This window comes from Esox lucius, chromosome 5, assembly GCF_011004845.1.
Source record: "Esox lucius isolate fEsoLuc1 chromosome 5, fEsoLuc1.pri, whole genome shotgun sequence".
Lineage (NCBI taxonomy): Eukaryota > Metazoa > Chordata > Actinopteri > Esociformes > Esocidae > Esox > Esox lucius.
Window position 1 is genome coordinate 29,722,980 of NC_047573.1, and position 11,952 is coordinate 29,734,931.

An 11,952-nucleotide genomic window follows, 5' to 3' on the forward strand; every position below is an offset into this window, starting at 1 on the left:
TTCCCATCTGGATGCAAGCAGCTATGGGATAATTTGGCTAGTTTGATGTTATTGTTCTCTGTGGTGGCCTATTTTTTCCGCTCATAGAGATTGTAAGAGGTCTTCTCTGCAATCTCAGCTTGTTTCAGCTATGTTTTGGTGCAGTTGTCTGATCTCCTGATGACCCGGTTAGCTTTGGGATTCAGCCAATGAAGTTAATTGTTTTTTGATTATTTCTTAATTGTATACCCTTATGTCTATAGAAAAAAGTGCTTAGTACTTTCCACCTTGTTCCATGTAATCAAACATTTCAGTGTGAAGTAGTCATTGGAATACCCCATCATGAAACTCAACTCTCACCGTCTTCAGTCTTTTTACATTCATTTCCAGGTGCTGGTCATAAAATTTGAATATCATCAAAAAGTTAATTTATTTACGTTATTCCATTCAAAAAGTGAAATTTGTATAATGTATATATTCATTTCACATAGACTGATATATTTCAAGTGTTTATTTCTTTTCATTTTGATGATTATAACTGACAACTAATGAAAACCCCAAATTCAGTATCTCAGAAAATTCTTGAAGACACCTGGTGCCACACTCTAATGAGCTAATTAACTCAAAACACCTGCAAAGGCCTTTAAATGGTCTCTCAGTCTAGTTCTGTAGGCTACACAATCATGGGGAAGACTGCTGACTTGACAGCTGTCCAAAAGACGACCATTGACACCTTGCACAAGGAGGGCAAGACACAAAAGGTCATTGCTAAAGAAGCTGGCTGTTCATAGAGCTCTGTGTCCAAGCACATTAATAGATAGGCGAAGGGAAGGAAAAGATGTGGTAGAAAAAAGCGTCTCATCTGGGCTAAAGACAAAAAGGACTGGACTGCTGCTGAGTTATGTTCTCTGATGAAAATACATTTTGCATTTCCTTTGGAAATCAAGGTCCCAGAGTCTGGAGGAAGAGAGGAGAGGCACAGAATCCATGTTGCTTGAAATCCAGTGTAAAGTTTCCATAGTCAGTGATAGTTTGAGGTGCCATGTCATCTGCTGGTGTTGGCCCACTGTGTTTTCTGAGGTCCAAGGTCAACGCAGCCGTCTACCAGGAAGTTTTAGAGCACTTCATGCTTCCTGCTGCTGACCAACTTTATGGAGATGCAGATTTCATTTTCCAACAGGACTTGGCACATGCACACAGTGCCAAAGCTACCAATACCTGGTTTAAGGACCATGGTATCCCTGTTCTTAATTGGCCAGCAAACACGCCTGACCTTAACCATATAGAAAAGCTATGGGGTATTGTGAAGAGGAAGATGCGATATCCCAGACCCAACAATGCAGAAGACCTGAAGGCCACTATAAGAGCAACCTGGGCTCTCATAACACCTGAGCAGTGCCACAGACTGATCGACTCCATGCCACGCCGCATTGCTGCAGTAATTCAGCCCAACTAAGTATTGAGTGCTGTACATGCTCATACTTTTCATGTTCATATTTTTCAGTTGGACAATATTTCAAAAAATTTTTTTTTTGTATTGGTCTTAAGTAATATTCAAATTTTCGGAGATACTGAATTTGGGATTTTCATTAGTTGTCAGTTATAATCATCACAATTAAAAGAAATAAACACTCGAAATATATCAGTCTGTGTGGAATGAATGTATACATTATACAAGTTTCACCTTTTGAATGGAATTACTGAAATAAATCAACTTTTTGATGATATTCTAATTTTATGACCAGCACCTGTATATACAGCTCACAAAATACAGATCAATATTACTCTAGCAAGGCCCTATTTTACAGAGACATAGGGCAGGTTAGAGGGCTTTAGTGGCCAATAAGTCATTTTAGCATTGAAGGCATTCACATTTTTAATGCAGTCACGTGGATTACCTAGTCAACTAAACGGGACATGGACTAATCCTTCTTGATGATGCATTTGTTCAATAACACCATAACAGGTCATCTTTAGGAATGCATCCTCTAACCTTTTCTATATAAAGACTTAAGAAAACAAGCTTTCATGCAGGCTATTTACTATCAAACTTGGTTCTTGTATAAGTGGCTGTTGTGTTTCTCATGAGATGTCTGTCTTTGTCATGTTCCCCTGCCTAAAAGTTTTCATGTCACATCAGACTATGCCAAAGACTGACAGTTTCCTATAACAATCCATGCATCCAGAGGAATGTGCCCAATGCCTATGGGATATCCTGACCTCAGGCTGGCTAATAAGCAAAACAGAGCACCCACCCTGAAATGGAGTGGCACATCTCACTGTCTTCAGTCTTTGGCTTGGGTAGCGTATGTTGTGGAAATTTCTTTATACAATGTATTCTTAGGAGAAGATACAACAGGGGGCAGTAAGGCCAGTTGGCCCCTTTGGGTAAACACTACAGTAAACATTATGGCAGGAAGGATAAGGTGGGGGAAGATAGCATTTGACTTGTGTGATAGAACAAAGGGAAAGGTGTTTGATTGACATGAGACAGATGGCAGCATCTTACCACACCCCTTTTTCCTATGTGATATATACGGTTGAATGAGCTATATTGAGTAAGAGACTCCTCGGATGATTATGTGTGTGTAAGCGGTTGACGCGTCTCTCATAATAGTCTCTGTGCATAATAATTAATTAAATAATGTGCCAAGAGCACTTTGTCTCTGTGTTCCTTACTCCGAGTGTCGATACATGGAATTACCATCACACGTAACACCAAAAAGCTTTGCCCAACTCCCAAACGGCTCCTACATCTGTTTGAACAGCATCCTTCTCAGTCATTGGCAATAGTCATTTTGTTAAATCTTCTGATAGTAAGTTTTATTTTGCTTTCATTCTAGAAATGACAAAATGTTATCCCACAATTCCTTATAAACATCCAAAATATTATTTTTCTATACATTCTTCTCCCAACACTTAAAGCTATATTAACAAATACTTGATGGCCCCAAAGCCTTTGAAAAGAAATACAGACCCATCTAAGCAATTGTCTGAAATATGAGCATTTACAGTACAGCTTTGAATTTATACTACATCATTCAATTAGACAACAAGGATGGTCTGATTTAAGCTTTAACACGTCATTAATTAAAAACCAAAAGTTAAAATCTAAACACCAAATCTTTAACTGACAGAGCACTTAATCGCTATGTTTTAACATTAAGGACTCGATTAAATCCGTTTTTTAAGAGAATACGAAGAATACAGCATTTCCTCTCAGAATGATCGGAAGGAATGAACTTAATTGGAAATTACCACAGCAATTTTGCGGTCAGGATACAATCCAGCTGTCATTGTCTGGCCTTGTTTCATCTCTTGCTAAATGCCCACTCGTCAACAGCATTGTGAATGAACGGTTATTAAAAACAAGTGTGTGAAAAATCAATGATGACATCACGTTTGTTATCGCAGAAGTCCTTTACATGACTACTTCACTGGGCATTTCAGAGCTACCCTTGTCCCTTGGGGTTATAGTCTGTCTGTACTGTTCAGGTGGTGTGAAACCACAAATGGGTGGTAGTGTATGTGTCCAGTTCTGGCTCAGGATGAGGGCTTGGCTCTTTCCAGTCTCTGTTGGATCCTTTTCTGAAGGAGTTCCCATGCCTTCCATACCTTGAATTGAAATATAAAAGAAGACTTTGTGAGGGTTGATTTATATAATGTAAAAACAATTCTAACATTGTGACATTTCTAATGAAAACGACAGATTTGTGAAATGTCCAGTGAATTCTTGATCTTATTTATGCAGAGTGGTCCTTTAACAATGTTTCTTTTTTCAAGAAAAAAAAAAGAAAAGAAAAAAAAGAAAAAGATACAAACTACAATTGCCAAATGACCATGTAATATGCAGAGCATGTGATGTTCTTGTAACAAAATGCTCCTCTGACAATTACATTAAGCAATTTTAAATGGCTCAATGCTAATGCTGGTGCCAGTCAATTTTATCATCAACTGATGCTTATTTAGCAAAGGTCAAAACAGGGAAAAAAGCGGAAAAAAGTTGAGTAAAAACTAGCTGATATATAATCCTCTCTGAAAGCCTTTTGATGGAAATACTTGGCTGTGAAACAGTGTGTGAGATGGCTGCCGAATATTTTCCCAAAGAGTGCACTTCCCATGTTCCCACTTTCCATGTTGGAATATAGGGGTGTGACGATCCAGGCATTATAATAATAATAATTGGAGAAATTGAGGTGTGTTGATTACGGTTCCTCTGACTTCTCACTTGTCTCTGGGTGATCTCTGGCTCCCACAGAGTGCAGAGCACCACGTTGGCCTGCTCCACTTGCCGTGCGTTGCACCACTGGCTCTGCAGCCGCCGCACAGCGTCCTCCTGGCTAATGCCGTCCCTTGCCATAATCCGAGACACTGCCTGGGGGTGCGTACCAAAACAAATGCATAGTTAGAGGGACTGTGATACCGGGGCACCCCTAATCCTGTAAACTTGGTTGAACTTTTTGACTGAGAAGCACATCTGCTTAATAAATTATTATGATTAACCGAGAACTTAAGTCTTGTAATTTGTCAAATGCTCAATTAAGTTCCAGGTGCGTATTTGTTAAGAGCCCAGAACTGGAAATATCTCTATAGTGGTACACACAAACACATCACCAAAAGGAGTAATGTACACTATAAAAATATTTTTCATTTATTTACATCAACTTGGGTTTATTTGATCTAAATAAATAAAAATAGATCACAGGTGTGCGGCAGAATTTGTTTCCTCATCAAGGTGTCCCACGGTTCCAAAAATGAGGTAGAGAGTACAGAAAAAATCTAAAATGTCTGTTACTTTGACGGGCATGGATTTTACTTGGATGTTCACAGTTCAGGAATGGATTGCTCACCTCTTCCTCTGGAATGACAGCGACCCACACCTCGTGCACGATGTCCGTCCAGCCGGCCTCCAGTAGCACAGCCGCGTCCACTACACACACCTGTTTACCTGGTGGGGTCAAAGTTCAGACTGTCTTGACCCTTAACCCTGGGAGGAACTGCGCATAGACTTACGCAAACATACAAAGGCTGATGTGTGCCACACACACACAGCAACATACCTTCCTCTCGTGCCTGTTGGATCCTCTGCTTGAGCCGTAAAGCTATCTCCGGCCACACAATGTCGGTGAGGGCTTTTAACCGCTCCTGCAACAACAGCAATAGAATATCAGTAAACTAAATTATTTACAGATTTGATGCCATGATCTCACATTACAGAGTAAATTTGAAAAACAAAAACACACTGATCACAAATATATGTACCAACATTGTCCATGTTATTGACAGTAGAAATTAAAATGCTAAATACATATACATTAACTTTCAATAATTATTTTTAAGTCATAGAGCATCTCTGCATAAAATATTAGTATTAATGTAGTAATATGAGTACTGTTTGACAGACATGTTAGTATTAATGTAGTAATATGAGTACTGTTTGACACACATGTTAGTATTAATGTAGTAATATGAGTACTGTTTGACAGACATGTTAGTATTAATGTAGTAATATGAGTACTGTTTGACAGACATGCCATACACAAACACCTTGTTTCCAAAGACTTTCAGGCCCAGTGCACGTCTGTTGATAGTTGTGTCCTCATTTATGAGATCTGGAGGAGGAGTTAAGAGATGCTTTGGGTCAAAACATGACTGTTTAACCGTAGAATCCATTCTCTCTCATACAGAATGGGGCCACCCACACCTTGTCCGAACTCCTCCAACACCCTGTTGTAGACTACCTCCCCTGGCCGGTACGTCTCATGTCCCAGCTGGTCGCTGTCGATGCGGGCTGCGCCTAGAGCCTCCAGCTGCCGGGCAATGGAGCTCTTCCCGCTGCCACTCCCTCCAGTCAGGCCAATTATATAGGGTACCAGGGGGAGATGGGGCATGTCCTGCATCAGAGGAGACAGGGGATAGGCAGCAGGGGTGAAGGGGCAGGGAATAAACAAGCAAATCTAGTTCCTTACATTATTAGCTGACATTCAAACCAACAACAGGTATAACATAGTCACTACACTACATTCAACATGTTAAATTTGAAAAAGATTACTGTAGATGGCTAGTTAATAGCTATACAGTACCTATAATGAAAACAATGACCGTTCACTATGCTATGTGAACTATGCTATGTAAATTGAAATCTGTAGCAATATGTTCATTGTTGGTGCAGTTCATCTATCGCAAAATAACCATGAACAGTTTTACTTTAGGCTTACTATAATGTAGCCACTAAAGCTTGTAGCCAGCGTAATTTGTTTTGTCTGTGACGAGGATCGAACACGGTCGCCTATGTGGCAGTCCGGGTCTCTAACCACTACACTATTTAACAATGGGTAGTCAGTCACTCACTCACTCACTCACTCACTCACTCACTCACTCACTCACTCAGTAAGAGACATTCATTCTTCTTGGCCAGCTCTGCTTACAAGGTCCAGCAAAAATACCTTGTGATAAATAATGCATTCCAACAATGTCCTGCCAATTAAAGTGAATGGTTATCTATCCTGCTGAATTCAGCTGGATAGATTCAGCATGTTTGTTCTCTACCCTAGTAACCTCGCAGTGGTAACAAATAGTTCTACTCCAATAGCCCGGGTCGCATCCTGAATGGATCCTTATCCCCTGTACGCTGGACTACTTTGGACAAGGTGCCCAGTCAAATGTAGTGCACTTTACAGGGAGTACTGGTGCCAACCTGGACACAGACCCCACCTTTGAAATTGCTAAAAGTAGCCTTATGTTTTGCCTGTGTCATAGAATGCAATGCAGTTTTCACATAAATGAAGTTTCAAAGTAAACAGGTCTAAATCTGTACATTTTCACACAACTCAAGTCCCAGAGAAACGCAGAAAAACATACAAAATCAGTGTTTTACATTTGTGCATTGTTGAGAATTCCCTCAGAGGCTCAGTGAGGGCACACAAAACTACGGTCAGTGACAAAAAAAAAAAAAGATCTCCACCTAGAAATACCAAATAGAAATGTGTGCATGACTCCCCAGAAGAGGCTAGAAGGGGATGTACTTTTGGTTCTGCGAGGAGGGTGCCAAGGAGGCGCGAGCGGAGGCTGGAGGAGCTGATCTTCTCCTCCTCTATCTCAGTGTGGTGGGCATCCTTCAGTAACTGGATTTCATGTAGCACCAGCCCTGGCAGACCCTAATAGCATAGACAGTTGAAGACATTAGACACCAAGCCAGACATAAAGGGAACATGGGCCATTTGGCCTGACAACACAATTCACAGCCAGATATAAACAATGAATAACCAGGTGTAAACACAAACAACAAATAGCCAGACGTAAACAACAAATAGCCAGCTGTAAACAATTCGTAACCAAGTGTCAACACAAACAACACAAAGCCAGATGTAAACAATGCGTAATCAGGTGCAAACACAAAAAACAAACAGCCAGACACAAACAATTCGTAACCAGGTGTCAACATAAACTATACAAAACCGGACGTGAACAATGCATAATCAAGTGTAAACACAAACAGGCAGCCAGATATAAAACAACGACATACCCAGACTCAGCAAAGAGTAAAGCTGGTAAGACCAAAGGCGCACTTACGTTTTCTAGGCGCTTCTTGTTCACAGCCTCGCCCCCTTTGCGGGTCTCCTCACTGACCACAATGCACTCCAGCTGAGCGTCGATGATGGAGGGTCCAAAGGGGTCCGACAGGGGCACAATCTCATACTGCAGCGAAGGCTTGACGTCCTGCAGGAACTCTCTGAGGTGCTGCACCCGTAGGGCATAGGGCTCGATCAGCTCCTTCAGCACCTTCTCTGGAGACAGGCGGGGGGAAGAAGGCCAAGTAAAGGTTTGTGAAAATCTGTTACATTATACTTTGAGTTACAGTAGAGTCATCTAAAATAATATCTGATAATAAAGATGATGCCGAAATGAGGTAAAGAATAACTTGTTGTGTATCCATAGGGCCATTTATGTGTATTGGGCAACCTAGTTCTTATAGAGTTGAGTGAGTAACCTGAAAGTCAAATCTCTGCACTAACAAGGAGTCTCTGCACTATTCTTTTGCACTTAAGCGAGGCACTTATTCCTGATTAGACTGGATACAACTGTAAGTCTCTTTGGAGTGTCTGCTGAATGCCAAATATGTAGATGTATACTGAAATAATGCCCAAAGACACGTACCCACTGTTATTACTAGGAATGTCACTTACTTTTCAGCAGGTCTTGGTCACACACACCGATAAGGAACCGCTTGTTCGCCAAGAGGCAAGATATATTTAGCAGCGTCTTGTGTGCTCCGTGGAGACGGTCAAACGTTCCCCCTACCACCACCTCACTATAAGTCTTCATGGGCTCTAATTCACTGCCCCTGACTTCCTCCACCTTGTCCACCTTCTCCAGCTGTGGGTGTAGCAGCACGGAGACCAAGCCAGGCTTGCAGACATAACATTTGCCAGCATATTTCTGCAGACACTGGGCTACCAGCGGAGACTGCCCCGGGTCTTGCAGGGCGAAGTCTGTCAGAACAACCTCAGGGGAGTGGGAGAGGGGCTGTGGAGAGGGGAAGGGGTTACCCGCTCCCCCGGACACACCTGTCCCTGGACTTGTGGTGTTGTTGGGCTGGGCGCGTACGTTGGTGAGGAGCACCCGTACATCCAGGTGGGCGCACACATTAGCAGCATTGCTGTAGAGCCCAGTGATAAGGCTGGATAGGTCCACCACTGGCGGGATGAAGACAGGCCTGGGCTGACCCACGCTGGTGCCTAAGTTCAGACCTGGGTGGAAATGGACGTAGAGGGTGCGCTCCACCACCTGGGCTGCTGAGCTGAGCACCGGGGCAATGCGCAGGGGGAGGGTGTGGAGGGGAGATGTGAGAACCAGAATGCCCGTGCTGAACATGGACATGTTGACCAGATTTGTCACAGGAGCAGAGACACGCGTGTGGCAGTGTCTGGGTGACAGGGAAATGCAGGGTTACATAATTAAAAACACAAATTACCTTATAACTATTTTGACTATAACTAATGTTAAGGTGAATCAATAACAACTAAAAAGAAGACGCAGTTTGGTTTCACATTGACTATATAATTTAGTTCGAAACATTCATTAGAAAAAATAACTCAAGACAATTAAATGTACCGTATTAAGTTTCTAGCAACGGTTAGTTAGCGAACTTAGCTAATTGCAGCTAACAACAGCACTCTACTAGCTGGATAGCAACTACCAAGCTAGCTAACGTCTGCAAACTAGCTACAGTATGTGATGACATTTGCAACAACCAGGATTATTGTCAACAGCTTACATATTGAAATGATTACAATAATTCCTGTAAAGCTACAAAAGCACAGCTATTGAGATAAAAACGACCACTAACCAATGTAGCTAACTAGCTGGACTGCATTCTAGAAATTAGCCAGTTACAGTACCTAGCGCCGAAACACACTAACGCTTGTGCATAGAATAGCTTGCTAACAACAACAACAACCATGAAGTGACATTACCTTATTCAAGTACAGCCGCGAGGCAACGTAAGTTGAAGTGGAAATCTCGTCTTTCAGTTTCCCTGTTCAATACTGTACATGACATTATTAACATTATATTACATATGGCCAACGACAACTTTCAACAACTGACAGATCGCGTACGCAACATTTTTGGAAGGTTCAGATAAATATACTGTTCAGAAACGTATCTCAGAGGTTCCTAACAAGGAGTCTCTCTATTCATGGAATTTCTATTCTATCTGGAGAGAACGTTTTGCAAATGAGTATGGCTAGGTTGGTACTTTGATTTTTGGGACACCTGGGTAATGTAGTATGGTAGTAAATTCAGTATCCCTCATTGAGCCAACAGAGGTCGCTGTATTCATTAGTTGCTGAAATTTGGGAAATATAAAAAGTGGGAGGACTACATTTCCATTTCAGTTATTATGTAAACCTTTAATTCATATTTATAACTTAAATTATGCCAGTTTTTGTTTTAACCATAGGTTTGCCAAAATTATCCCCAGGTTGTTTATAAACTCCACTAGCTCTGACCTTTCTGAGGGTGTCTCAGGGAGATGGTAACTTCAAATTGATGCATGCATACATTTGTGCACAAAGCATTCAAATGTTGAAATGTGAGATCTAGGATCAATTATTCCTTATTAATTCATCACATGATCCTAAATCAGCACTACATTTACTGTCAATATGTTTTTATCTTATAGAATTATATATAATATTGAGGGCCTACATTTTCATACTTTGTATGTAAAAACTATTTGCAGTCGGAATATATCCCAAAACGCTCTGGACAGATGAGTCAAAGGTAGAATTGTTTGGCTGCAATGCCAGATGGAAATTGAAACAATGCCTTTGAACAAAATAACCTCATACCAATCATAAAGCATGGAGACTGTGGCATTATGGTTTGGGGCTGCTTTGATACCTCAATACCTAGCCAACTTGTTATAATTTAGTCAACCCGGAATTCTTTATTGTGCCAGAGAATTCTTGAGAATTTTAGGCCACTGTCAAAAAGCTGAAGCTGATCCGGATCTTGCAACAGGACAATTATCTAAAACACACAAAGCTAAGCTACAAAATAATTTCTCAAAAATAAGAAATAGAGGGAAATGTAATGGCAGAGTAAAAGCCCAGATATCATGCTCAGGAGGGACTTGAAGCAGGCAGTGCATGCATGAAAGCCCCTGAACATGCAAAAAAGCCCCTGAGCAATGCTGTAAAAGTTGGAAAAGAAGACCCTCCCTGGTTGCCATACCAGTTATTATTGTAACTGTGAAACTGCATTTAGTAAAACAGGGGTGGTGGCAGTGACCTATTTTAAGTACTCTGTGAAAAGATGTGTTTTCAGGTGTTTTTTGTAGATAGGCAGAGAATCTGCTACCATAGCCACCAAGAGAAGCTGGTCCCACCATTGAGGTTCGAGAACAGAGAAGTCCTTTTACTGTGTGAATCGGGAACTGCCCCAAAACGGAGGCACAGCGAAGCACCTAGAAGTGGCTGAATGGAGGGTTTGCGCATTGCCTGAAGGTAGGGAGGAGAAGCTCCTTGTGTTGCCCCAAAGGCAAGAGGTGGATTTGAGCTTCAACTGGAAGCCAGTGAAGAGTGCAAAGAAGTGGGTATATCATGTAATCATGTAGTAACCAAAAAAGTATTAAACACACCCATATATATTGATATTTTAAATTGTTCAAAGTAGACACCCATTGCCTTGATTAGAGCTTTGCACAGTCTTTGCATTCTCTAAGCCAACTTCATGAGGTAGTCACCTGGAATGCTTTTTCAACTGTCTTGAAGGCATTCCCACACATATGCTAAGTACCTGTTGGTTACTTTTCCTTCACTCTGCATTCCGACTCATCCAAAACCATCTCAATTGGGTTGGCGGGTGATTGTGGAGGCCAGGCCATCTGATGCAGCACCATCACTTTCCTTCTTGGTCAAATAGCCCTGGAGGTGTGTTTTGCGTCATTGTCCTGTTGAAAAAGAAATGATTGTCCCACTAAGCGTAAACCAGACAGGATGTGTTAATGCTGCATAATGCTGTGGTAGCCATGCTGGTTGAGTGTGCACTGAATTCTAAATAAATCACAGACTGTCACCAGCAAAACACCCCCACACCATCACACCTCCTCTTCCATGCTTTGCGTTGAGAACCACACATATGGAGATCCTCCGTTAACCCACTGTGCGACTCAATAATACATGGCAGTTGGAACCAGAAATCTCAAATTTGTAATCAAGGAAGAAATTACACACTTACTGAGGTTTCTTCAAGCGGTGTAAGGTTCCACTGATCAAAACTAAATAATTTCCAAGCCAATTTCCAGCTTTCAAATATACACACCATGAATCCATTTACGAAATTTCCCCTTGCTACAGATCTTAAATTCCCTCCAAAACATTCCCATTAGATTAGATAGACAGGCGTATGCAAGCACAGGAAAATAAACCATCGTCTGAATTAACTGAAACCCTAAATTAAATCTAG

The 11,952-nt window shown here is 41.4% G+C and overlaps 1 protein-coding gene across 3 annotated transcripts; it reads right to left on the bottom strand.

Annotated features, from left to right (window-relative positions):
- Positions 1-2,780: 2,780 nt before the first annotated feature.
- On the bottom strand, positions 2,781-11,327 carry coasy (CoA synthase). 3 transcript variants are annotated; one of them, XM_010901222.3, is made up of 11 exons: positions 11,284-11,327; positions 9,456-9,527; positions 8,166-8,905; positions 7,552-7,766; positions 7,005-7,136; positions 5,684-5,873; positions 5,527-5,591; positions 5,040-5,124; positions 4,830-4,927; positions 4,208-4,354; positions 2,781-3,594 (listed from the first exon to the last, which is right to left on the bottom strand). In XM_010901222.3, exons 3-11 carry the CDS (start codon positions 8,857-8,859, stop codon positions 3,523-3,525), a joined length of 1,698 nt encoding a protein of 565 aa, XP_010899524.1. In that variant the 5' UTR covers positions 8,860-8,905; positions 9,456-9,527; positions 11,284-11,327; the 3' UTR covers positions 2,781-3,522. The 3 variants fall into 3 exon arrangements, with proteins under 3 accessions (XP_010899524.1, XP_034147998.1, XP_010899525.1); XM_034292107.1 differs by lacking the exon at positions 11,284-11,327 and having other exon boundaries at positions 9,456-9,747; XM_010901223.3 differs by lacking the exons at positions 9,456-9,527; positions 11,284-11,327 and adding an exon at positions 9,329-9,441.
- Positions 11,328-11,952: the final 625 nt, after the last annotated feature.

Bases quoted from the DNA above. Each gene is read 5' to 3' on its own strand.
- coasy (XM_010901222.3), bottom strand. From the start codon at position 8,859: ATGTCCATGTTCAGCACGGGCATTCTGGTTCTCACATCTCCCCTCCAC. The intron at 5,592-5,683 runs GTGTGGGTGGCC...CTCCTCCTCCAG, and splicing joins GTTGGAGGAGTTCGGACAAG to ATCTCATAAATGAGGACACA. The intron at 4,928-5,039 runs GTATGTTGCTGT...TGACCCCACCAG, and splicing joins CCAACAGGCACGAGAGGAAG to GTAAACAGGTGTGTGTAGTG.